This window comes from Phasianus colchicus, chromosome 14, assembly GCF_987193195.1.
Source record: "Phasianus colchicus chromosome 14, bPhaCol1.hap1.1, whole genome shotgun sequence".
Lineage (NCBI taxonomy): Eukaryota > Metazoa > Chordata > Aves > Galliformes > Phasianidae > Phasianus > Phasianus colchicus.
In genome coordinates, this window is record NC_143449.1 from 17,879,594 (window position 1) to 17,902,648 (window position 23,055).

The 23,055-nt window shown below is 54.0% G+C and overlaps 4 protein-coding genes across 9 annotated transcripts in view; 1 reads left to right on the forward strand and 3 right to left on the reverse strand.

The window, feature by feature from the left end:
* Positions 1 to 1,334: 1,334 nt before the first annotated feature.
* On the reverse strand, positions 1,335 to 7,922 carry LOC116229597 (sestrin-3-like). Its single transcript, XM_031594154.2, has 9 exons — positions 7,652 to 7,922; positions 6,262 to 6,465; positions 5,982 to 6,164; positions 5,660 to 5,896; positions 5,466 to 5,577; positions 5,247 to 5,365; positions 4,700 to 4,890; positions 4,094 to 4,238; positions 1,335 to 3,676 (listed from the first exon to the last, which is right to left on the reverse strand). The coding sequence occupies exons 1-9, from the start codon at positions 7,715 to 7,717 to the stop codon at positions 3,587 to 3,589; spliced, it is 1,347 nt and encodes a 448-aa protein (XP_031450014.2). The 5' UTR covers positions 7,718 to 7,922; the 3' UTR covers positions 1,335 to 3,586.
* Positions 7,923 to 8,091: 169 nt separating this feature from the next.
* Positions 8,092 to 9,940, reverse strand: C14HXorf65 (chromosome 14 CXorf65 homolog). 2 transcript variants are annotated; one of them, XM_031594158.2, is made up of 6 exons: positions 9,657 to 9,940; positions 9,487 to 9,573; positions 9,282 to 9,416; positions 9,141 to 9,209; positions 8,936 to 9,057; positions 8,105 to 8,292 (listed from the first exon to the last, which is right to left on the reverse strand). In XM_031594158.2, the coding sequence occupies exons 1-6, from the start codon at positions 9,679 to 9,681 to the stop codon at positions 8,185 to 8,187; spliced, it is 546 nt and encodes a 181-aa protein (XP_031450018.2). In that variant the 5' UTR covers positions 9,682 to 9,940; the 3' UTR covers positions 8,105 to 8,184. The 2 variants fall into 2 exon arrangements, with proteins under 2 accessions (XP_031450019.2, XP_031450018.2); XM_031594159.2 differs by lacking the exon at positions 9,487 to 9,573 and having other exon boundaries at positions 8,092 to 8,292.
* Positions 9,941 to 10,032: 92 nt separating this feature from the next.
* IL2RG (interleukin 2 receptor subunit gamma) lies at positions 10,033 to 12,892 on the reverse strand. Of its 2 annotated transcripts, XM_031594157.2 has the most exons (8): positions 12,684 to 12,865; positions 11,777 to 11,867; positions 11,479 to 11,663; positions 11,241 to 11,383; positions 11,002 to 11,164; positions 10,815 to 10,923; positions 10,660 to 10,744; positions 10,033 to 10,579 (listed from the first exon to the last, which is right to left on the reverse strand). In XM_031594157.2, the coding sequence occupies exons 1-8, from the start codon at positions 12,796 to 12,798 to the stop codon at positions 10,406 to 10,408; spliced, it is 1,065 nt and encodes a 354-aa protein (XP_031450017.1). In that variant the 5' UTR covers positions 12,799 to 12,865; the 3' UTR covers positions 10,033 to 10,405. The 2 variants fall into 2 exon arrangements, with proteins under 2 accessions (XP_031450017.1, XP_031450015.1); XM_031594155.2 differs by having other exon boundaries at positions 10,815 to 11,164; positions 12,684 to 12,892.
* Positions 12,893 to 13,477: 585 nt separating this feature from the next.
* The window catches only part of MED12 (mediator complex subunit 12), a 35,709-nt gene continuing 26,131 nt past the window's right edge, over positions 13,478 to 23,055 (forward strand). For 2 of the 4 annotated variants that reach the window (XM_090150399.1, XM_031594152.2), the window contains exons 1-9: positions 13,478 to 13,665; positions 13,785 to 13,889; positions 15,286 to 15,477; positions 17,168 to 17,327; positions 18,631 to 18,806; positions 19,082 to 19,192; positions 19,872 to 20,126; positions 22,261 to 22,407; positions 22,697 to 22,796. In XM_090150399.1, the coding sequence (XP_090006525.1) occupies positions 13,567 to 13,665; positions 13,785 to 13,889; positions 15,286 to 15,477; positions 17,168 to 17,327; positions 18,631 to 18,806; positions 19,082 to 19,192; positions 19,872 to 20,126; positions 22,261 to 22,407; positions 22,697 to 22,796 (1,345 nt within the window). In that variant the 5' untranslated portion in view covers positions 13,478 to 13,566. Of the gene's footprint in view, positions 13,666 to 13,784; positions 13,890 to 15,285; positions 15,478 to 17,167; positions 17,328 to 18,630; positions 18,807 to 19,081; positions 19,193 to 19,871; positions 20,127 to 20,148; positions 21,116 to 22,260; positions 22,408 to 22,696; positions 22,797 to 23,055 lie in introns of those variants that run through there. The other 2 variants (XM_031594151.2, XM_090150400.1) reach the window with 2 other exon arrangements.

Genomic DNA, 23,055 nt, shown 5'->3' on the forward strand with positions numbered 1-23,055 from the left:
ATGAAGCCGTCCGCCGTGCTGTGCACACCTTCCTTGTCCTCACCGTACTGAGTTCCATTCACATCCAAGGATCAAATGCTGTCTTCCACAGCGTGAGGCCACCACGCTCTGGGCCCTGAAGGGTTCTGCCCATGGAGCCTGCTGGGAGGCACGCTTACTGCTTTCATTTACACCTGAGTTTAGCTAATTGCTTGAGACTTCTTCATAACTTGAGTGTATTTCACTACTACCGGCTCCCTGTCAAAGTTTGGGCTATTGAAAGCTGCTTAGAGCCCTTAATTTCCATAGCTGGTGTGTCTAAAACCATGACATCCACCTGCCTGGGCTGCTTCACAAACAGCAGTGCCATCATTCTGCTAAGTGAGAGGAACAAATGCAGTGGGAGCATTCCGGAGCCTGGCTGTGCTCATAACTGAGGCTCATGCTAGAAGCAAGTAGCACTAATCAGCTTTTCCAAAGGAAATGCCTAGAAAGCTTTTCTATAGATCATGATTTGTTCATTTTCTTACTTAGGTGCTTATTTATAGTCACACTCAACTGCTCCAGGGCTAGCCTTGCTCCAGGAGGGAGAAACCTGTGTCTGGTGCTGTGGGTGGGGGTGTCTGGGGAGAGCGGGGTCACCAAAATAATGTGCGAGTTTGGACCATTATCCAAAAAAAACCAACACGTGTATATCAATTTTGGGATGTGAACCTGAACAGGGATGGCGTAGGGTTTGCCTCGGCTGCATGCCTGGTGAAAAGTTTGTTCTGATTCACATGGGGAAAAGCAAGCAGGAGGTGACTCCGGGTGCCTGAAAGCTCAGTAGCCTGTGTAACTCATCACTACAGCTCATCACCCCTCAAGAAAGGGACCCTTGTGGTGCCAAGCAGGAGGGCACGGCCACAGCTGGTGCTCCCAAAGTGTCTGGAGAGGTCTGGCACTTCTGCTGGAAGCAGCCTTCTTCAGAGAGCTGGGGCTGGTTTGGGGAAGAGGTGTTTCCAGCACAGCTTTCTGCACTGCCAGCACAGGCACTGCACACAGGATGGGCACCACGAGCGGATGCCTTTCCCACCCCATCCCCCTCTGCACACTTCCACCTATTTCTCATGAGAATTATTATTATTTTTTTTTAACATAATAAATCTCTGCTTTTGTTTGCTCTCTGTAGCAGTGTAACTTCTGAACCATTACAGGCTCTTTGTTACCATCTGTGCTAGCAAGACTGTAGAATGTGCTAGACTAGGGGGGAATGTTTGACAAATAAAAAACCTGTAATCCTCTACTCTGTCTCATGCGGTTTGTTCTGGTGTGCTGATGGGGGCCCATTTTTATTGTGTTTATTTTTTATTTATCGATTTCCTGGCCTTCAGCTTCTTTCCTTTGCTTCCCCATGTTGTTAGGGCAGCTGTGTGCCTGCCCTATGAAAGCTGCAGCGTGCTCCCAAGCGTGCGGATCTCTTTGGTGCCAGTGGTGCTGCCAAGCCCTAAAGCTGACCCTGGGCAGCTGGAACTTCTGCAGGACTGTTCAGGAGTTGTGCTGACCTGCTCAGGGTTTGCCCTCCTGGACCTGAGTGCAGATGGTTCTGTTCACTTTGCATAGAGATGTTCAGTGTTGACTTGTATTCCACTGTGAGTGTCAGCAGCTGTGCTGGCTGTCTCTAGGAGCACAGAGGTGGGGTTGCTGCTCCATCCAGCAGATGCTGTCCATTAGGATGTCAGTGAGCTTCTTATCCTTGTGTACTCCAATGTCACTGTCACAAGATGCTCATGGTCAGATACTTGTATCAAAAAGGTGGGGGTAGCTTGGTATTCAGTAAGGTCTGAGGAAAGAATATCATTGAAAAAGTGTGAAATCGGTGCTTGCTTGTAACTTTTTAAAAGGATCTTAAGCTTCCTGCTTCAAGTCTTAAGCTGATCTCCAAATATTGGGTTTTAGGAGGAGATCCTCAGGGGAACTGACTCCCACACCTGCTCCTGGGATGCTTCTTGGGGCTTCCTGCAAGCACGCAGTGTTTGGTGCAGTTGGGGAAAGAAAATGCACAGGATGGATTTTGCAGTTGTTGATTCGTTCAGGGAGGATTCATCCCAAATTTGACATAGAACAGGGGAACGTTTGTTCCCTCCCAGTGGTTAATAGGTTTTATGCTGATCTGAGCATTGCCAAGGATAGCAGAGCTAGTTGCCCAGCTCTGCTATATTCCATCCTAATGGATGCTTGAGTTCTGCATGCCTTTCTGATAGATGATGTCACCATTTCTCCAGTGGTGCAGTCCCTGGTGCTGGAATTCCCCACTGCAAAGCTTAGCTGGGATGTTACAGCATCTTTGGGCAGCACACCCAGCCCTGCCCAGCACAGCCATCCAGGTATCAGCACCATCCCAGTACAACCTGCCCCAGACAGAAAGAAAACACGCCTCCATGTCAAACATAATATATTTATAGCAAAAATAGGCTTTTTCTTTAGCTTCCATACACAAGGTTTTCTCCCCGTACATTTACGCAGTAAACAGGTCGACTGAAGCAGCGTGCACTGGGCTGACCTCACAGCTGCCCTCACTTCAGACTCCTGCTGATGATGGGGGGCCCTGAACGCCTCCTGCAGTTGCTTTCCTGTGCCCAGGGGGAACCAGGTTCCCTCACCCCCAGCTCTGGGCTGTGCACATGCATGGAGCAGCCCTGGTCCAGGAAGCTCCTGGCAGGCTGGGCTGCTGCTGCTCACCCGGGGCAGCCCCAGGAGCCCCCAGCCTATGGCTAGGGCTGCCCTTAGCTCAGCTGGGCTGTTAAGAGCAAACAGCTGGGCGAAGGACCCCAGCCCTTGTTGCTGTGAGAGGAAGATGCCAGCTCTGTGTTAACTCAAGAAGCCTCCCTCATTTCTCTTGAACCTCCACCAATGGGAAACAGCGTGGGGTTCAGGACTAACAACCCTGCAGACAGCCACAAATCCTCTGTGCAACCTTCCAGAGCCTGAAGGCTGTCAGAGGCCCTCTCACCCTGCTCAAGGAGTGCCAAAGGCACCCACCTACAAGAGCTTCATGGTTTGGAGTTGGCTCCAAACTGACCCAGTCTGACCCACAGGATTTTGTTTGGCACGTGGACATGGATGGCAGGACATGGGCACAGGAGCAAGTGCATCCCCTCCCTGTGCTGGGCTGGGACCCAGCGCAGCCCCTTCCTGGCACACTGCAGTGCACCCACTTGGCTCCTAAGGAAGATGTTGCCTCCATGGAGGCTGTCAACAGGAGGGGAAGCAAAGCTCCTGCAGGGCTGCGGTGAGGAACTGCTGCTAAACCTAACCCTCCAACACAGCCTCCTCCTGACCCCCCACCCGTGTCTTTGGCGGTCCTCCATGGACAGGTTCAAGTCTTCAGCATCACACCAACATCTCAGCAGCACGGACTTGCCTCACAGTTTGGTAATTGCACGTAACAGGGCCACTTAGCGTGCCCCACAAGGGAAAAAAAAAAGAAAAAAAAAAAAAAAGGAACAAGACAGTCAAGTAAACTAAATGGAGTCATCCCTCGCCGTCTGTCCCAGCACAACGGGTCACACACAAGTCCAGGGAGAGAGGATGCTGCCCGGCCCTGCCGCAGCGTAGCTCCCACCGCCTACGAGACCATGTACTGGGTGATGGCCTGCAGTGCATACAGCAGCTCTGCCTGCATCCTGGCCTCCAGAATGAGCAGGTTCACGTGGACCTGGGAGAGAAGCAGGAGAGGCTCATGCAGCAAGCACCACCCAGATTAAGGAGTCATTAAGGACAGAACGCTACCAGGTTTTCCAGCACGGGCAGATGCCCTTTCCCCCTCCTGTCCTGCAGCCTGTGGCTGTTGCCAGAGCTGTGACCTGTGCAGCTCCCAGCACACTGGGCATCAGCACATCACTGCTATGGGTTACAGCCCGACCAAGGGCTTGCCCACCAAGGGATGACTACCTCTCAGTTCCCCATGCTGCTGGTAGCCCTGTGCCACACCACATTACACCCAACTCCTTACAGACAGCCTGTTTCCATTTTTCCCTTGCTCTCATTTGGTGGCTTAAAGGTTTCTTCTCCTCGAGCATCCCAACCCTCAGCTCTTGCTCAACCCCTCTCAGAGGCACAGTGGCTGCCCTACCTTTTCGCTGTGCTTGAACTGCTTCCAGAACCTGTCAAACATTTCTGGGTTTGTCTTCTCTGGGTAGCAGGTTACCGTTTTAATGTAAACTTTCAGCATTCGCTCCAGTAGATGATTCACTTCTGCATAGTCGTAGTCATCGTACCTGCAGGGAGCACGGGGCAGTCACAGCCAGCACCTGGCCCCAACCACACACCTGTCCTGTGGTCCACCTGGGACACGTCACAGCCATGGGGCAGGGACATAACGCTGGCCACTGAGCACTGAAGCCCCATCTGTGCAGCACCTTGCAGCAGCCATGCATAGTCACAGAGCAGTTGGGTTGGAAGGGACCTTAAAGTCCACCTAGTCCCACCCGTGCCAGGGGCTGGGTGCCTCCCACCAATTCAGGCTGCCCAGGGCCTCATTCTGCCCAGCTGTAGGCACCACCAGGGATGGTGCACCACAGCTCCTTGGGCAGCCTGTGCATCTGCATCATTATGTCTTTTCCAAGCCCGTGTACAAGAACACCTCCACACATCTGGGCACACAGCAGGAGCAGCCCACTCTCTTCCCACCTGGATTGACTTGGCTTTTTCCCCTGGACCACAAGGTTGCTGTCGTTACCTGATGCCAAACATGCAGTGGATGTAGTTCCAGATGCCCCGCTTGAAGACTGAAGGTTCGCAGCCCTGCCGCTTGGCCATGGCACTGCTCTGCAGACCATCCACCATGCGGAACTTCTCATCCAGGAGATGCCCGATGTCAGAGTAGAGCCGGTTCACCAGTGAAAAGCCATGGTCTTCCCAGGAGTAATCCTGTTGAGCACAGCAAGAGGCTTTTGCTGCTGCAGAAAAGAGTTCGAGGCATGTACCTGGGAAGAAGGGCTGCCAAAGACCTCGGGATGTGGCAGAATTCACAGGGTTTGCTCTACCACTAGTCACGGTATCCCTCACCAAGCAGCTTGGGAATGATTCTGACCTCAGTGCCAACCCACACCCAGCCCAGAGGGGGCATGTGGTGGTCCTCGAGGGCACAGGTAAGCAGTCACCATCCCCCCCAGCCCTCTGATGTGTCCCGTGGTGGGCAGAGCCCTTCTTCATTTTGGAGCCATGTAGGCACCCCATGAGCACCCACCCGTTCCCTGGACAGGAGGAGAGTGCAGGAGCCTCACCTGGACTCTGAATACCTGCGTCTGCTCCTCGTCGCGCCGCGCAAAGTCCTGGTACCCAAAGTCAGGGTCCTGCAGATAGCACGCGAGGTTGGCGGCACCGGTGACCTCCCCGTCAGTATCTGAGTGGGGAGAGCCCACAGACAGTTGGTGCTGCCCCATTGCCAGGCACTGCTGGCAGCGATGCTCCCATCCCAATGCTCCCATCCCGCACCCCCTCACCTTCCTCACGGTCCGGCAGCAGCGGCCTCGTCTCCTCCCTGCCCTCAGTCTCCACGTGGATCTTCTGAACGCGCTCCCGCAGCGAGTCCAGCTCCATGCAGGAGTCCAGGGACTGCACAGGAGCACGGCACACCGTGAGGATGGGACACTTCCCGTGCCATCCCCATCCTCGCTGTCCCACCCTAGGGGCTCACCCTTTTGCGGTTGATGCGCAGCAACTCCTGCCCGCAGCCATTCCCCATGGCGGCCTCACAGAAGCACTGGTTCCCAGGTGGAGAGGGCTTCAGCGAGCCCCTGCCCCCCGGCCCCTCCTCCTGCTCACAACCGCAGCCGAAAACGAAGCTGGCAAGCGCATGGCAGTGCGCCAGCAGGACGACAGCGTGCACCAGCTCTGCCAGCGACCAGCTCCACTCACTGATCTTCAGCAGCTTCTGCAGGACAGACGGGACAGCGATGCACGGAGGGCAGGCAGAGTGTGGGCACCCCATCCGCACCCAACCCGCGCATCCCCGCTACCTCGATGTGCTCCTTGGTGATGAGCCAGGGCCTGTGCGCCAGGATCTTGTTGATCTCATTGAGGTTGCGCAGTTTGGGGGGGATGAAATCGAGACCGCGCAGCCACTGGGGATCCCCCCCCGCCCGCAGGAACTGCAGCACGTGGAGGTTCACCAGGTACCGGCAGTGGTGTCGCGCAGCCGCCTGCAAGAACCAAACGTCAGCCCTATGGGGAGCAGCCGCCTCGCCCCCACCAGTTGGCTTCTGCAGAGCAATCCCAAAGCCGCCGGGATGGGCTCACCATGATGGCGATGTAGTGGCGGCAGTCGAAGGGCAGCGGGCCGTCCATGTGCAGCAGGTAGTGCTGCATCTTCAGGAAGCTGTCGAGGTAGCGCGGGTGGTAGCCCATCTGCTGGGTCACTGCCTCCAGCCGGCCCCGGCTCGCCAGAGCCTTCACAAAGAGGAACTGAGGGCGCTCAGGCTCACCGCCGGACATCTTCACCACCTGTGGGAGCACAGGAGGGGATCAGGGGGTCCCTGTGCAGCCAGAGAGGGGATGCCCTCGGAGCCCAGCCCGGGTGCCCATCACTGCCGCATCAGGCCTGGTTAGCTGCAGTCCATCACACCCGTGGAGGAGCAGCGCGGGATGCGGCCGTAGCTATTTTCTACCATTGCTGGTGACAAATGCAGTCGCTCAGGTGTCAGTGCTTTGCTCAGGTGCCACTTTGGTTTGGAGCTTTGGTTTTGATTTGAGGGCAAAGGAGGGCAAAAAAAAGGAAAAACAAAAGGGGATGAGGAACTCCAGCTTCTGTGTCCCAAGGGCAAAGCTGGAAGCGAGCTGCCCTGGCTGTGCATGGAGCTCCCCAGCTTGGTGCCAGGGCCACCAGGCGTGATGGCTTCTTCTCTCCGGGTGCAGAAGGACCAAGAGCAGCCCCACACCCACGCGTGGGCCATGGGGACAGAGCTGCCGTCCAGCCCCACCACCCTGACAGTCTCTCCCACCCACATCCCCCCAGCACTGGGGCTGTCCCAGCATCCCCAGGGCCTCACTGCTCACATCCAAGTGCCGCCACACCTCACCGTCCCCAGCCCTTCCCGACCCCCCTCCGGGCATCCCAGAGCCCAGTTCCAGCCGCTGCCCCTCGACGGCAGCCGTCGGGGCCGGGACCCGCCTCCTCCCCCACTCCTGATGCACAGGACCCCGCCGCGGGGCTCCCCCCGACCCCTCCCCGAGGCTGCTCCCGGCTCCCTGCGGCCCCGCCGGTGACGCCGGCCCTCCCGCAGCCCCCGTCCCGCTGTCTCGGGCTCGAGGGCAATGCCGGTGCCCGGTGCGGGCTGCCGGTAACCGGGGCCCCATTGTGCGAGCAGCGGCGGCGGCAGCGCCCCCGGTGCGCAGCGCGGGCAGTGCAGGCGGAGAGAGAAAAACAACTTTGATTGGCAGTGATGGAGGCACGGCGCCTCCCGCATCCCGCACAAAGGGGACGGCGCCGCCGCACCGATACCGGCACCGGCACCGGGCCCCGCTGCGGGACAGAGCCGGCCCCGAGCCCCGGCGGCGGGCGGCGAGCATGGCCCGGCCCGGGAAGGGGCGGCGGCCGAGCTACGGGCAGGGCCGGTGCTGCGGGCAGGACCGGGGCACAGTCGAGCGCGGGGTCCGGTGGGGGCTCCGGTAGCGGCGGGGCGGATCCTACCTGCCCCGGCAGCCGCTGGCACCGGCTTCCTCGGGGGTGCTCCACGCTCTGGGGACACACGATCATGGTGAGCCCGCGCCGAGCGCCGCCGTGCCGATGCTCTCTGCCCGCTGCCGGCACTGCCCCGCCCGCTCCGCTCCGCTCCGACCCGTCCCGTCCAGTCCAGCCCCGCCCGCCCCGTCCAGTCCCGGCCGCCGGCACTGCCGAGCCGGGCACCGCTGCAGCCCGGACCGGGAGGAGGCGTGGCCTCTGCTCCGCCTCCTCCAATCGCCTTCCCCGGGGGGCGGGCCATGATGGAGCCACGCCCCCAAGCTCCATCTCGGGGCGGAGCCAGAGGGGGCGGAAGCGCGGTAGCGCCATGTGGGCAGGGGTGGAAAGTTACCCGTCCGTCCTGCGCCGAGGCCACGCCCACAGGGCAGCGGTTCGGCTTGGGATGCCCCACCGCTGGGGGGCGCCGCGGGGTGGGGGTGGGTCGGACCCGAAGCCACGTGGCACGACCTCGGCTTGAGTGCGGAGCGCGGCTTTATTGGGCCTCAGCGCGGCCGCGGTTGCTGCCGCCCCCCCGAGGCCGTTGTGGTCTTGCGGGGGGAACCGTGCTGCTCCTCCCGGGGTCGGGATGCGCCTCTCCCTGCTGCCTTGCCCTGCGTAAGGGACGGTGTGGGGTGAGGGGCATGAGGATGGGGACGGTGGGACGCTGGGGTGTGAGCAGTAGAGGGAAGGAGGCACGGGGATGTGGCTCTGGGAATGGGGACAATGGGACAGGAGGGTGTGGACATGGAGGTGGCAGAGAATGGGGTGTGAGTGTGGAAGGGGATGGGGGCGGTGGGGCACAAGGATGTGGGCATGGGATGGCAAGGGAATGGGGACAAGGGGCATGAGGACTTGGCCATGGGAATGGGGGCAGCAGGTCACAAGGATATGGGCACAGGATGGCAGGGAATGGGGACTGTGGGAATGGGGCTGTCAGAGGATGAGGGCCACAGGCAGGAGAGGGGGAAAGTGGGACATAAGGATGTGGCCACGAAGTTGGCCAGGGATGGTGCTCCAAACACACGGAGTGGGATGGGGACGGTGGCATGGAGAGAAGCACTGGTGGAGAACCAAGGTGGGGCTTGGGGTTGATGTGGCATGGGGACAGCAGGTGTGAGGTGGGAGGGGCAGCTCCCTCAGTCCATGGTGCTGGAAGTGGGAAGGGCCCCCGGTCACATTGGACCCATGGCTGGTGGTGTCCCTGTACCCAGGCGTGGTCCCCAGTGCCATGCGATCCCACCGACCGCCCCGTACCGCTCCCTGAGTGCGGGCAGCAGTGGACAGCATCTCAGTGCTTGGTCCCTTCTTGCCCTCCAGTGTCTTCGGGGAACGGAGCGGCTTCCGATGCGGGTGCTGCCCATGCAGACGCAACGCCTCTGCACCAGAAATGGGACTGGGGGTTTCTGCAGAAGCCCCAGACTGGGAACACCACCCCATGCATTCCCATCCCTGCACCCACCGGTCAACGCCACGCTGGGGTTCTTCAGGATGGGCACAAAGGTCTGTGCTGTCTGCTCCTGCGCAGTGCCTGCAGGGATGCACCATTATGCCTCCTGTCCCCACTGTGGTGCCCATGGGGACCATGAGACCCTGCACATACCAGGAGCACCAAACTCAACCCTACAGACATAGTAGGTTCTGCGTGCCGGGAGGAAGTCACTGGCCCTGTCCTCCATGGTCTTCACCTGGAAGAGCATCTTGGGGCTGCCCTGCTTGTCACACAGGTCGATGGCCTCTGCAAAAGCCACGGTGTGTGGGCACAACATCCCACCCCAGTGGGCCCACCCGCTGCCCCCTGTGCTCACCGTTGGGGGGAACCCCCACTTTGCTGCGCAGGTGAGACAGCAGCAGCAGCACGGGGCAGTCGGTGTTGGCCAGGAAGCTCTGGTTGTCTGCAGGGAAACAATGGTGGCCAAGGGGACCCTGAGCACCAATGGGGTGGCATGGACTGAGCCTGTGGCTGTGGGGGACTTACCATTGTGGGTGATGCAGATGAACATGCTGCCGCTGTGGGGATGGGAATGTGGGGCCTTGTGTTGCCCCACAGCGTTTGTGAAGCAGGAGGGGGGTTCTGGGGATTGGCGTTCTGGAGTTTCCCCATTCTTCCCAAAATCATAGAATCACAGAATCATTCAGGCTGGAAAAGACCTCTAGGAATCCTTCAGCTCACTCCCAACATGCCCACCAACCATGTCCTTCAGTACCACCTCTTGATAACTCTGGAACACCCCCAGGGACACAACCATGACTACATCTTTTTGTCCCCCTGTCCCCAGCCCGTTCCACTGCCTGACTGCTCTTTCAGAGAACAATGTTTTCCTAACATCCAACCCAAAATGAGACTAGCCAAGACCAAAGCGCAGCAAAGCTTTATTGCAGTTGGAAGCTGCGAGTTGGAAACCCACAGCTCAAACAAGCAAGTGGCCAGGCTTGTGCATGCCCAGGCTTATGCATGCCCAGGTTTGTGCATTCCCAGTGTACAATTGCAGCTGGGATGATACTGTGGCTTGTTCCTTCAGGGTGGCTCTCAGTATTTTGCATGTCTCTTGGTGCTCTTTACCTCTGGCTGATGGCTCTTGCCTGCTTCACCGACGCCTGCTGCCCTTCCCATTCATTGCTACCAGACTGTCAGCACGGCCATGGTGAGGAGAAGGGCTGGAGTTCCCTGGGCACTTGGCATGGTAGGAGCAGGGAGCAGCATGTTTTGGGGGAAGAGTGCCAGCATCATGCTCCCACGTAGCTGTTCTTGTAGGGGCCGTGCTCCTGGGGGCCAGGCACCCCTGGCGGGTGGATGCTGTCTTGGAGGGGCTCGTAGGGCAGCTCGCTCACATGACAGATGCTCTCACTGTAGTTGGGCTTGAAACTCTCCACCACATCTTTAGGGACTCCGACCCATTCCTTGAGGGACAGAGCGGGGTGAGAGGGATCAGGAGCTGCCACCAGCTGGGTGGTGTGGTGAGCCAGGGCAGCCACCTTACCTGGAAGTCACCATTGTGGGTGATGAAGAGATCGTCGAAGTTCTTGTTGGGGTTGGGGATTCGGGGCATGATGATCACCCACACCCTGCATGGGAGCAGAGAGGTGTCAGAGGGGCTGCCTCACACTGCCCTGCACCGCACAGCCATGCACCCACCTTTCCATGCGCACCAGCAGCACCACCAGGACCAGCAGCAGCAGGCAGGAGGCGATGGGGATCAGCACCGTGTGGATCCAGAACCACTGCAGCTGCTCCTCTGCCATACCTGCAAAAAGCCAGGGGGACACTGTGAGGACAGTGTGGGGATGCCGTGGGGACCCTGGGGGCTCAGGACTGCTCCTACCCTTGCTGGTGGTGTTGCTGCCCCAGAAGACAGGCACACTCCACTCACTCCACAGCTGGGTGCTGCCACAATAGTTGTTGATCTTGCTGCGCACGTAGAAGGTGTAGAATTTCTCATAGTCCACGCTGGGGAAGGAGAAGATGTCTCCTTTCACCTCCTGCTTCTGCAGAGAGAGGAGTGGTGGGCAGTGAGTGCCAGCGCCGCGTGGCCAGGGGCAGGCGCGGTGTGGGGGCTGTCACCATCCAGCTGGTGTCCTTGTTGCTCTTGTACTTGACGACGTGCTCCAGGCAGTGCGCCTTGGGGTAGGGCGAGCTCCAGGTGAGCTGCAGCTGGTTGCTGCTCATGTTGCGGATGGTCAGGTTCACAGGCGCCTCTGGTTTCACTGCAAAGCACAGGAGGTGCCCGGTGAGCGCTGTCCTCACAGCCTGGTGGCCCCGCTGTCCTGAGGACCATGGCTGTCCCCACGCCACCACGTACCGAGGTTCTGCAGCTCCATGCGATTGCTGGGGATCTCCAGGATGCGGCCATCCTGGCTGGCATTGACGCGGACGTGGAAGGGCTGGAACTGGATGATCTCACTCTGCTCGAAGCGGCAGCCAGTGCGCACACCGCGCTCCCACAGGTACTGCTTGCACTCTGCCACGGGCGACCTGTTCTCATACCTGCACACGGCAGTCACAGGGCTGCTTGGACCTTGCACACTCCTCCCAGAGCCATCCCGATGCTTCCCATCCCCATGAGGCTGCAGGTGGAACCTCCAGCCCCAGGCACTCACCAGTAATAGAGGGAGTAGTTGGCTGTCAGTGTCTGCCCGCTGCCCCATGTGCAGGTCATGTACTCTTCATTGAACAGGATGCACTCCACTCCTGGAATCATTCAGGTTGGAAAAGACTTCTCAGATCCCCAAGTTTCAACCCCACCCCACCCCACCATGCCCATCGCCACATCTCTCAGTGCCACATCTCCACAGTTCTGGAGCACCTCGGTGACCCCTGGACAGCCCAGCTCAACTTCCAGAGCCCACCCTGAGGAGCCCACAGCTCAGGGCTGTGGTTATGGCAGGATGCTGCGCTCAGCTGCTTTGCCAAAGGAAATGAGTGTTTACCATTTTCTAACGCAAAGCAAATGGTGGAGCTGAGCAAATGAGCGCCGCTTTGGGATGGAAACTGGGTACGTGATCAACAGACAAGAAGTGAGTTTCCAGCAGATAACAGCGGGCACAGAGGAGCCATCCACCCCCGTCCCCTGAATACGTGCGCATTGCTGACACCGCAGCAATGCAAATGGAGGCCACGCAGATCTGCTGACCGCAGCTCAGCCTGGATGACGCACGGGGCTGATCCAAACCTTCACCCGGGCCTCCTGCAGCCCCCCGGCATCCAAAGGGCTTTCATCACAGCCGGATGCTCAGCCACGAGGCTGCCCAACGGCCAGTACCACAGCTGCAGGGCTGAGAGCCCCAAGCCTGAACTCACAGGGCCCATCCATACCCACATGGAGGGTGGGCACTCTCAGAGCCAGCAACAGCAGCAGTGCAGCAGCACTGAGCCAGGAGCACGGCTACGCACCACTGGAGTCACACAGGCCCACACGGCCCCACATCCCATCCTCAGCCACCATCACCGCGCAGCAATTTCCCCCATCCCCACCACCCATAGGGCACCGCAGCCATTCCCCCTTACCTGCGGGGCTGTGGGCAGCGGCCAGGCGGATGCCTAGCCCCAAAAGAAGGATGGGCACGAGCGAAGCCCCGGGCACTGCCATGGTGCGATGCTTAGTGTGCAGCCCACCTTGCATGGCTCACAGCTTCCGCACCACCACCACTTCCTGAACCACAGCAACACCCACCCTGACGGGGCCGCACCGCCCTTCCTGCTGAGCTCCACGGCTCCAGGCCCCACGCTTTGCCCCACGAGGGCCCTGCGGTTCTTCCTACCCCTCGCCCCAATGGTGCTGCTTCACAGGAGCAGGTCCCCTGCCCACAGCCCGACCCTGGGGGCTGTCCCGGGGGGCGGAGGTGGGGACGCAGCCATGGAGGGGCTGCTTGGGCTGCTCCGTGGCCATATGGGCAGCGATGGGGCTGAGGAGGTTTAGCCGTTGTGCTGAGGGACGTGGTTTAGTGAGAACTATTGGTGGTAGGTGAGCTGGATGATCATGTAGGTCTTCTGCATCCTTGGTGACGCCATCATTCGATGGCTGGAGGGCAGCTGAGGGCACTGAAGGGAGGGAACGCTGCCGGGAGAGCCGCCGTGCGTTCGGGGCCATTCGGAGCACGGGGAGCCTCGGGGAGAGGAACGGGGGGTGGTGGGGGTCGCAACGCGGTCACGTGATCCCTGCGTTTCCGCCAGGGGGCGCCGGCGCATCTCGGCCATCTTCGTCCCTTTCCGCCCTCCGTTCGGCGCAGGCTCGCGTTCTTCCTTTCGGCATTCTTCGCCTTTCCTCGGCTCGGCTTCGGGACTCTTCGGCGGCGCTCGCCTCTTTCCGCCTGCCGTCGGGGCGGCGCAGGCGCATCGTCGGGCGGCCCGGCGTTCCTTGTCGCGGCCCGGCCGGCCCTGCCCGCCCGGTATGGCGGCCTTCGGCGTCCTCAGCTACGAGCACCGCCCGCTCAAACGGCCGCGCCTCGGCCCGCCCGACGTGTACCCGCAGGACCCCAAGCAGAAGGAGGTGCGGGGGGGGGGAGGCCGCGGGGCGGGGCAGCCCCTCGGGGCCGGGCCGGGGGTCGGGGCCGGGCGCTGTCAGCCCTGCGGCCGGGCGCTGAGCGCCCTTCGTTCCTTCCCCCGCAGGATGAGCTGACGGCCCTGAACGTGAAGCAGGGCTTCAACAACCAGCCCGCCGTCTCCGGGGACGAGCACGGCAGCGCCAAGAACGTCAATTTCAACCCGGCCAAGGTGAGAGCGAGCCCCCGGGGCTGTGCTGGGACGGGGCTCCGACCGGCCCGCGTTGTGTCGGCGTCTGGGAGCGCTGCCCTGCAACGCGGCGCTGCGGGAGCGGCGGCAAGAAACTTCTTCGGCCTGGGTTTGGTGGCGTCATTGCCGTGGGAGAGGAGATGCGAAGGTTCCTGAGGCATCTGGGGATGGAAATGTGGGGTTGCATAACGGCCTTCTGCTCCGTGCTCCCGAAATCCAGGCGTTAACTGTCCCGCCCGCCTTACAGGGGGTACCGGGGAGCTGATCTGCTGAGCTGCTGCCGTGACCTCTTGGTTTGGGGCAGCAGCTGTGACGGTGGGAAGTGTCACACGCCTGTCTTGGTCCTGACAGCCTTGGCATCCGGCATTTCTTACAGTAATTGACAGGGACAAAAAAGGCAAAAAACCAAAAAAGACAGGGAGCTGTTGGAGAGGGTCCAGAGGAGGGCCACAAAGATGATCAGGGGACTGGAGCACCCCCCCCTGTGATGACAGGCTGAGGGAGCTGGGCTTGTTCAGCCTGGAGAAAAGAAGGCTGCGGGGTGACCTCACTGCAGCCTTTCAGTACCTAAAGGGAGCCTGCAAACAGGAGGGGAATCAACTCTTTGAAAGGGTTGATAACTGCAGGATGAGGGGAAATGGTTGGAAGTTGAGGGAGGGGAGATTTATGTTAGACGTCAGGAGGAAATTCTTTACAGAGAGAGTGGTGAGGTGCTGGAACAGCTGCCCAGAGAGGTTGTAGATGCCCCGTCCATCCCTGGAGGTATTCAAGGCCAGATTGGATGGGGCCCTAGGCAGCCTGGTCTGGTATTAAATGAGAAGATTGGTGGCCCTGCATGTGGCAAGGGGGTTGGAGATTTGTGATCCTTGAGGTCCCTTCCAACCCTGGCCATTTTGTGATTCTGTGAACTGTCTGCTAACAAGTGGGGAAAAAAGGCTTTGTAGCTCTCATCTGCCTTTCTCTGACCTGGGTGCTGTTTCTCTGTCAGCTAGCAAGGACAGATATTAGGGAAAGTTCCTTCTGCAAAAGAGAGCAGTGATCACAGCGCAGCTGCCCAGGGCATGGTGGGGTCAGCATCCCTGGAAGTGCTCCATTATGGTGCGCGTGTGGCACTGAGGGACGTGGGGATGGGCATGATGGGGTAGGTTGGGGTTGGGTTTGGGGATCTGAGAGATCTTTTCCAGCCTTGATGATTGTATGAAGCATTCTTCTTGTTATAACAAAGGAAATTATTAACGGCTTTTTTGTGTTTCAGAAGTTTGTAACCAATGAGGCTTCTGGTTGGAAGAACGGGTGGAATCATAAGCACGTTGAGAAGATCATTGAGCTACAAAATACAATTTATCCTTTTTTTTTTTTCTTTCCTTTCTTGCTCCAGATCAGTTCAAATTTCAGCAGTATTATTGCAGAAAAGCTGCGGTGCAATACACTGCCTGACACAGGAAGAAGAAAACCCCAGGTGAATCAGAAGGACAACTTCTGGCTGGTGACAGCACGTTCACAGAGTGCCATAAACAACTGGTTCACAGATCTGGCTGGAACAAAGCCCCTCACTCACCTCGCCAAGAAGGTACATTACAGGAGAGGCTGCTTGTGAGGGTAGAGCACTGGCTCTATGCTTGCTGTTGAAGTATTTGATTGTTATTTGGAAGAGTTTTTCTAAATCTCTTGAAGTGTTCTGCTTAAAGAGCATCCCCAGGGTATATAGCACTGCTTGTGGTCTCCTCACTCAAAGAACTGGTCCTTTGTTATTTGGAGGTTGGGTTCAGCTGTCTCTTGGCTCGTGTGGTGTGACTGATTCACCTTAAAGCTGTGATCTTTTTCAGAAGAGCTGCTGCTGTTGCCTTTGGTCTGTTGTTTAGATGAGGAGGGGTTTCCAAGTTCTCAAAAATCATAGTGAGAATTACTGCAAATAGTCAGCTGAGTGATTTCCCAGATTTGTATTGCAGTGATGTTTGTTTCTGTTTTTAAGCTGAGGGGGGAGTATGTGTGTTAGCCTGGCTGAGAGCAGACCATGAAGTGTTCCTGGTCTGTGGAACCTAAGGCTAGGTATTGCCTTGGCTGCCCTGAATTCTGTAAAATGGAGAGGAAGGGTCCTGCTCTGCCATTTCCTAAGGCCTGACAACAAAGAGAGCTGACTGTCTTTCAGGGTGAGCCTATAAACAAGAGCCTAGGAGTCTACTTTGTGTTGTGGAAAAACATAATTTGCAGTTGCAAAATAGTGGCAGAGCACACAGTGTAGCAGCTGGAGCCTGCCTGAATTCTGAGTCAGTCTTGGGAAAATAAAATCACTGGATTTCCCCACAGTCTGTTTCTTAATAAACTTAAATCTTTTTTTTTGTGTTGGCTGTTGATGTCCTGAGGTCATTGTGAAAATGTAAGACTTTGGAGGTCTCTCCCAGTTTCCTGCATTGCACTCCTTTGGTTTTTATGGATGTAGGCACAAAAACAGCTGCAGCTGTAGCCAAGCAGTCTGTGTCTTTGAGGCAGTGGAGAATAATTGGGAAGAATGTAAGAAACACGGAGTTAGCAATTCAACAGTTGGTAGTTTAGGGAACTTGAAATACCTACCCAGTGTGTCTGTGCTCTTTGATTGTGTCTCAGAACTCTGAACACATGCATGCTTCTGCTCTCCATAGCATCCCACGAAAGTGAGCTCCACTGCTGGACTTCTTTCTATGATGTGTTATCAATTCCTGCTTTATAAATCCACAGTTTGGTGATTTCATTGACATTCTCCAAAATCTTGAATTTTCAATCTTGGGTTATTGAATTCCTTCCTACTGTGCTATTCGATTCCCTGTTTCTCACTGTCTTCTTGTGAGAATTGACCACTTGTGATATTACAAGCCTTTCGTAACCATTTCATTTTGCTTACAAAACGAAGAGTCCTCCCTTCAGTCTGTCCTTATACAGCAAATGCTTGTGCTTCTGACTCAGTCCCTACCCTGTATCTTTTGTAGTTGTTTACATCATTTCTGCAGGAGATCCTTAAAGCTTTTTGCAGGATTCACAGCAAGGATTTACAGTGATGTAGTTATGTTTTCTGTCTTCTTGCGTTTTGGTTTGTCTTTGTTTATACTGAAATGCAGCCCTAGTGCTGTTGCTTTCTGACCAAAGGTGAATTCCCTCAAGATGCAGAGCAGCACAGTGTGTTTTTCCCCTGCACAGATGGCAATCCCTGCAGTGTGCAGGGTTGAACTGGAGTGGTTCCTGTCTACATCCGTGGTTGTGATTTCCCCCCCTCTGTTCTGTTACAGGTACCCATCTTTAGCAAGAAGGAGGAGGTCTTCGGCTATTTGGCAAAATACACTGTTCCAGTAATGAGAGCAGCCTGGCTCATCAAAATGACTTGTGCCTATTATGCTGCCATCACAGAAACCAAGGTGAAGAAGCGGCACGTCATCGATCCCTTCATCGGTAAGCACTTCGTGTGGAGCTCTGGGTTTTCCATTCCAGGTGTTTCCTGCACAGCCTGCTCTTGAATGGTAGGAGGTAGCCTGGAAATTGACATCAATTCATTTCCTGCTGATAAATCCTGGTGTTTTATTGTGCAAAACTGTCTAAAACAGAGCTCACCTGGGAAAGTACTCTTGAAAAATAAGTTTTAGCAGCAAGAAATGCCTCCTTAAAGCCTACTTCATCTTTCTCCTCCTTCTTCCTCTAAACTCCCTCATAAGTTCTGCTGTGCTCCTTTGCTGCATAACCTCTTTTCTTACCCTACAAAGACTGCAAATGTTATCACTTAATTACAATTGATTATCTTTTCAGGTGGGTGAGTACATTTCCCAACAGATGACAGTATATTATTCCCCGTTTGCGTTTCCAGTTTCATTAAGCCTTGCTGGATCCCACACCTAACATCTTTGCATTCTGGCCTGCTCCAGATTGCTGCAGTGTAGGAGGGCTCCCCTGTTTTCTGGTTCTTACAGCTGTCACTACTGGACCTACCCAAACTCCCCTGAAAAGCAGTAATACTAGCAACTGGTTTATCATTTTCTTTCTTGCTTATCTTTGGTATAGAAATTACATGGGCTGCTTGAATGCTCATTGCTTTGTTGGATATATTGATTCCATTCATTGTCCTATTCATTTGTCCAGCTGCTGACCCTTTAAGTCTTCTTTTTTCAAGTTGTTGTATATTTTGTTTTGTTTGTTTATTTTTATCATCTGCATTGTCATGGAAGATTCTAATCACACTGTCATTTTGTGCACCAAGTTTCTCTCTTCTATATTTAGGTTTTGGTAAAAATACTTAATATTAAAAAAAAAAAAAAGGTGATTGTAGGTTTGCACTTGTATCTGAAATAGATTAAAAATGAGTCAGAGCTGAAGTGTTTCTGCTGTCTGGCAGGTGAGGATGCTCAGACAGTCTGGCCTAATGCTGCTCTGTACTGGAAAGCATCTTTTGTCTGCTTGCTGATTCTCAATAACAGATGTTGAGAAATGGGTCTTCACATCTTTTCTTGTACAAAGTGAATTCCTACCCCACCTCCCAAACTCAGATCTTTTTTCTTGCATTCTTATTCTGTGGTTGCCCCTTTCTCACTGTTGCCCCCTGTCCAGAAGCAAGGATAGTATGTGACGCTTTTCTTTCTTTGTCTTTCACTGTTTTCATATGAGAGGAACCCCTCTGGATTCCCACCTGGACTCCGGCCTGTTCCTTGGTTCTTTTCCTTCTGTTTACTACTGCACTCATTGCTAACCTGTTTCATTTCTCCAGAGTGGACACAGATCATCACCAAATACCTGTCGGAGCAGCTGCAGAAAATCGCAGAGTTCTACAGGCAGCTCCCAGGGCAAAGCTGTGGGTCACCAGCTGGACCAATGCCCCAGGAGGTGGAACAAGCTTTGAAGCAGTGGGACTACAATGAGAAACTAGCAATGTTCATGTTCCAGGTGAGGGGCTGTGGAGGAGGCTGCATGTGTGAGCAGAAAGGACTAGAGAGCATATGCAGAGTGATTTATTTTGTCAGAAAGTTCTCTTTCTATGAATAGACCTTTATGGGTTAATGTAGTTTAGAGTTCAGTAATAGAAAAAAGCAATACCGAATTGTGCAAATCTCTACAGTTACTTCTCGTATCAGTAGGCAAGCAGCTGCTGCCACTCTGTGATACCTTGGTGAGTGTAGCTTCATCTTTTGTCCATTTGCTCTGCCTCTGTCTTTGTGCAGGATGGCATGCTGGACCGGCATGAATTCCTGACGTGGGTGCTTGAGTGCTTTGAGAAGATACGATCAGGAGAGGATGAATTTCTGAAAATGCTCCTACCCCTGCTGCTGCGGGTGAGAAACATACACCGCTTCAGGAGAGCACGGATCTGTCTGTTGTCAGTACCCTCCTGACTAAGGGTTGATAAGCTGTTTTTTACTGTAAATACTAGGGAGTGTCCTTCTTAGCTAATGCAAGGACTTCTTTTTAATCCTGCTTTTTTTTCTGTTTTTTTTTCTCCTGCACTGTTTCCCTTCATTAAGTCTGGTAATCCCTGCCCGTGTCATACCTGTGATAGTTGGACTCTTGGCACCACTACAGAGCAATACTGTTCCGTATACAATTTTGGGAGGGTTAGATTCATGATCCTTGAGGTCCCTTCCAACCCTGGCCATTCTGTGATTCTGTAGCAGGACAAGAGGAAACGGTTTTAAGTTGAGGGAGAGAAGATTTAGGTTGGATGTCAGGGGGAAGTTCTTTACTATGAGAGTGATGAGGTGCTGGGACAGTTGCCTAGAGAGATTGTGGATGCCCCATCCCTAGAGGTGTTCAAGGCCAGATTGGATGGGGCCTAGGGCCACCTGGTCTAGTATTAAATGAGGAGGTTGGTGGCCCTGCATGTGGCAGGGGGGTTGGAGATTCGTGATCCTTGAGGTCCCTTCCAACCCTGGCCATTCTGTGATTCTGGGAGAGTCAAGGATTTCTCCTGTTTTGCTTGTAATGAGGACTTTCTTACCTTGCTCTTTCCTACAGTACTCTGGAGAGTTTGTGCAGTCTGCCTACCTGTCCAGACGTCTGGCCTACTTCTGCACTCGCAGGCTTGCTATGCAGCTGGATGGTGCTGGTGGGCACCCACCCCACATCCTGTCTACGCAGACAGGGAATACTCTTCCTTCAACTCCCACCCCTCAGCCTGCTGCAGGGAATCCTCCTCCCAGCCCTTTTAGTGACTTACTGCTGTGTCCCCAACACCGACCAGTGGTGTATGGGCTCAGCTGCATCCTCCAGGTAGGTCTGAGTAGTAGCTGATGACAGCAAGGTCAGCAGGAACAGTTCATACTGTATGCCATCACAGGAGGAAATCATTACAGCCAGAGCAAGTAAATTCCTGAGGGTAGAAGCTTCAAACCGTGAGTTGTCAAAGGGCAGGTATTTGCTGATGTGTTACAGAGCGTTAGTACCAGACTTTAGTGCAGCAGCGATGCCCTTGACTGACTTGTGTAAGAAGAACAGAGCCTTTTCCTCTGTTTACGTGTGCCTCAAATGGCTGAGAATGCTTTGCAGAAAAGAGAGTAAGAGAAAAAAGGATGTTTTTCCTACTGTTGTGTGTGCCATTAACAAGTTGTCAGCTAGGAAATGAAGTTGTGCCAGAAATGAAGAGCAGCACTTGGCAATTTTATTTTAAACCACCAAAACAAAAAATGTCAACCAAAACAAACAAACAAACAAAACAACACAGAAGACCAACTCTCCCACCTTGTTATAGGGAAAAACTTTAACTGTTGAGCCAGACCACACTCTCAGAAGTGTGACAGCTGACTACAAAAAGGCATGGCTCTGAACTCCTGGTCTTTATACTTGGAATTAAGCCTCGCCTCATGGTAAAAGGGCAAGGTTGCTGAATCTCAATGGTAGTTATGTTTGAAGGGCAAATACTGTTGTGTAATGGTGTACTTTGTGTCAGAGGGAGATAGGTGAGTTCTGTTCAGTGTAGTTGTTCATGTTTGTGTTTTTCTCCTTCGAGGGGAATTGCATGGTCAGGTGGATCCCTATGCAAGCACTGGAGATTGTCCCCTTCCAAGGGAGCAAAGGAGCATGTTAAAGCAGAGAAGCTTCCAGAGAGTGCAGGATGGAGCAGGAGGTGGAATGGAAGAGAGCGCAGAGCTTGGGAACCTGCAGCTCAACAGAAAAACTGAGCTCAGGGAGCCCTGACAGGATCAAGAAGCAGCCAGCCAGCTCACAAAGAGGATAGAAAGAAAATTCCTAGCTGACTAGAAGTAAGATTCCTTCTGTAAGAGTCTAGAGAGCAAGGCGTGGGTTATAAATAACCCCTTTGTATTTCTGCTAAGCCTTTCTTAGTCGCTTTCAATTTAAAACGTTACTGTTCTAGTTTCTGTATGGTAAAACGTTGCTTTTCAAATATAAAAGTCCTGTGTTTGGAAGCTCACTGTAGGGAAAACATGTGAGTATGTATACACCTCAGAGATTTGGCTGATTTAAAGTCTGTACAGAACCTGCTTAAAAAGTTCAATTTCCAAATCCTTAATTGTGGTTGGATTATATTTACTAGGTATCGTGAGCTTATCTGAGGAATGATCTGCAGATAGTAAATGAGGCTAAGGCAGAGTAAAATCTAATAGTTAGAAGCTGGAGCTGGGTAAAGTCAAGCTGGAAACATGCATTTCTAACAGTGTATGATATTACCTTCTGCTCACATGTCTCAGGAAGTTAATGGATTCTTTGCTTTGAGTGTTTGTAGCAGCCTTCATTGTTCATCTGAATGCCTGGCTTCTCATGAGCCAGAAGCTTTAGGACTGTATCCTAAAAGTCATTCAGTGAAGTTTCATTTGTGTGGGTGTCTGTACAAGATGATAAAAGAATGAAAACAGTACAAGAGTATTGTTACTATAGTCAGAATCATAATTACTAAATAATACAGTGTAATGAATTTAGGTTTATTGACTCAATTTTCTTCTCACTCTTGGTGCTTGATGAGGATTGTAAATCAGCAATGTAAATGCTGCTCTTGGGCCAGGAGAGTTGGCCTGTGTGTTGACAGCGTGAATTGTAAGAAAATAATCTGTTCAGGAGCAGCAGAGAGATCTGCAGTAAAGAGTTGATGCTTTTGAATAACCTGGAACTCCACTCTGGCTTTTTAAGCGTGCCTAGTTCAAGACATTAAATACAGCAAAAATATTAGTCTTTTCCTTTCTATTCTCAGTCTTTAACTTGAAGAGTTTTTCATTCAAAGCTGCAAATAACCACCACCAAAAAAAACCCCATCGAAAACTGAAAAATAGTAAATGAAACGTGGTGCATACCTGGGAAATAGGATAAGGATGTGATTCTGCAGAGAGTAATTTAACTTTGAGTATTTTACCCTTGATTTGCTCAATGATACTAAGTTGTCTATTTGTTGCAGAGTATAATTTTGTGTTGCCCAAGTGCCCTTGTGTGGCATTACTCGTTGACTGATAGCAGGATAAAGACTGGCTCTCCATTGGACCACCTGCCTATTGCCCCATCCAACTTGCCCATGCCAGGAGGGAATTCAGCCTTTACACAGCAGGTGAGTAGTTATCAGAAAAGGGAGATCTGGTGGTCCAGGATAATAGCTGTATTGTAGCTCTTTCGGGGTTTTGTTTTCCTGTTGTGTGATGAGCACAACCAGAGGTGCTGTCTCACTCCTAGGGGAACTAACTGCTCCCATTCTGCTGTAAGCAAGATGCTGTCCTTGGAAACTGGACAAAATCTAATCTCAAGTAGAGCTACTGTTACCTTCTTTGTTTTATGATAACCTTCTACACAGGACTTCTAAGATGCCCTCTTGAATGTTTACACAAGTCTGGTGCTTCTAGGTTCGTGCAAAGCTCCGTGAAATTGAGCAGCAGATAAAAGAACGTGGCCAAGCTGTGGAGGTTCGTTGGTCCTTTGACAAGTGCCAGGAAACTACAGCAGGTAACTTGCTGTAGGTTAAAGTTTTTCTCCCCTGTTCTATGGGTTATTCTTATAAGCTTCATGTCTGATTATTTTCTTTATTTTTCCCATGTGCTGGCATTGGTATTCAATGTCAGCCGTGAAAAGAACCAAATAGATCTTTTTCAATGCAGAATCTTGCATGGGTCAGTTTCCCTGAGCATAGCAGGAGTATCTGTTACTGGAAGCTGGGAATTTGTACCAGAGGATTGTAGTTTGTTATGTATGCCACGTTCTGATG

What these genes read in the sequence shown, in the direction of transcription:
- LOC116229597 (XM_031594154.2), bottom strand. Translation starts at nt 7,717, where the DNA reads ATGATCGTGTGTCCCCAGAGCGTGGAGCACCCCCGAGGAAGCCGGTGC. An exon ending in GCCAGCGGCTGCCGGGGCAG is followed by an intron (nt 6,466 to 7,651) that starts GTAGGATCCGCC and finishes GTGCTCCCACAG; the next exon opens with GTGGTGAAGATGTCCGGCGG. An exon ending in AGTTCAAGCACAGCGAAAAG is followed by an intron (nt 3,677 to 4,093) that starts GTAGGGCAGCCA and finishes CTTCTCTCCCAG; the next exon opens with GTCCACGTGAACCTGCTCAT.
- C14HXorf65 (XM_031594158.2), bottom strand. Translation starts at nt 9,681, where the DNA reads ATGTTCATCTGCATCACCCACAATG. An exon ending in AGTGGGGGTTCCCCCCAACG is followed by an intron (nt 9,417 to 9,486) that starts GTGAGCACAGGG and finishes TGGCTTTTGCAG; the next exon opens with AGGCCATCGACCTGTGTGAC. An exon ending in CTGCCCGCACTCAGGGAGCG is followed by an intron (nt 8,293 to 8,935) that starts GTACGGGGCGGT and finishes TCCCTTACGCAG; the next exon opens with GGCAAGGCAGCAGGGAGAGG.
- IL2RG (XM_031594155.2), bottom strand. Translation starts at nt 12,798, where the DNA reads ATGCAAGGTGGGCTGCACACTAAGCATCGCACCATGGCAGTGCCCGGG. An exon ending in CGCTGCCCACAGCCCCGCAG is followed by an intron (nt 11,868 to 12,683) that starts GTAAGGGGGAAT and finishes GAATGATTCCAG; the next exon opens with GAGTGGAGTGCATCCTGTTC. An exon ending in CATGGAGCTGCAGAACCTCG is followed by an intron (nt 11,384 to 11,478) that starts GTACGTGGTGGC and finishes TGTGCTTTGCAG; the next exon opens with TGAAACCAGAGGCGCCTGTG.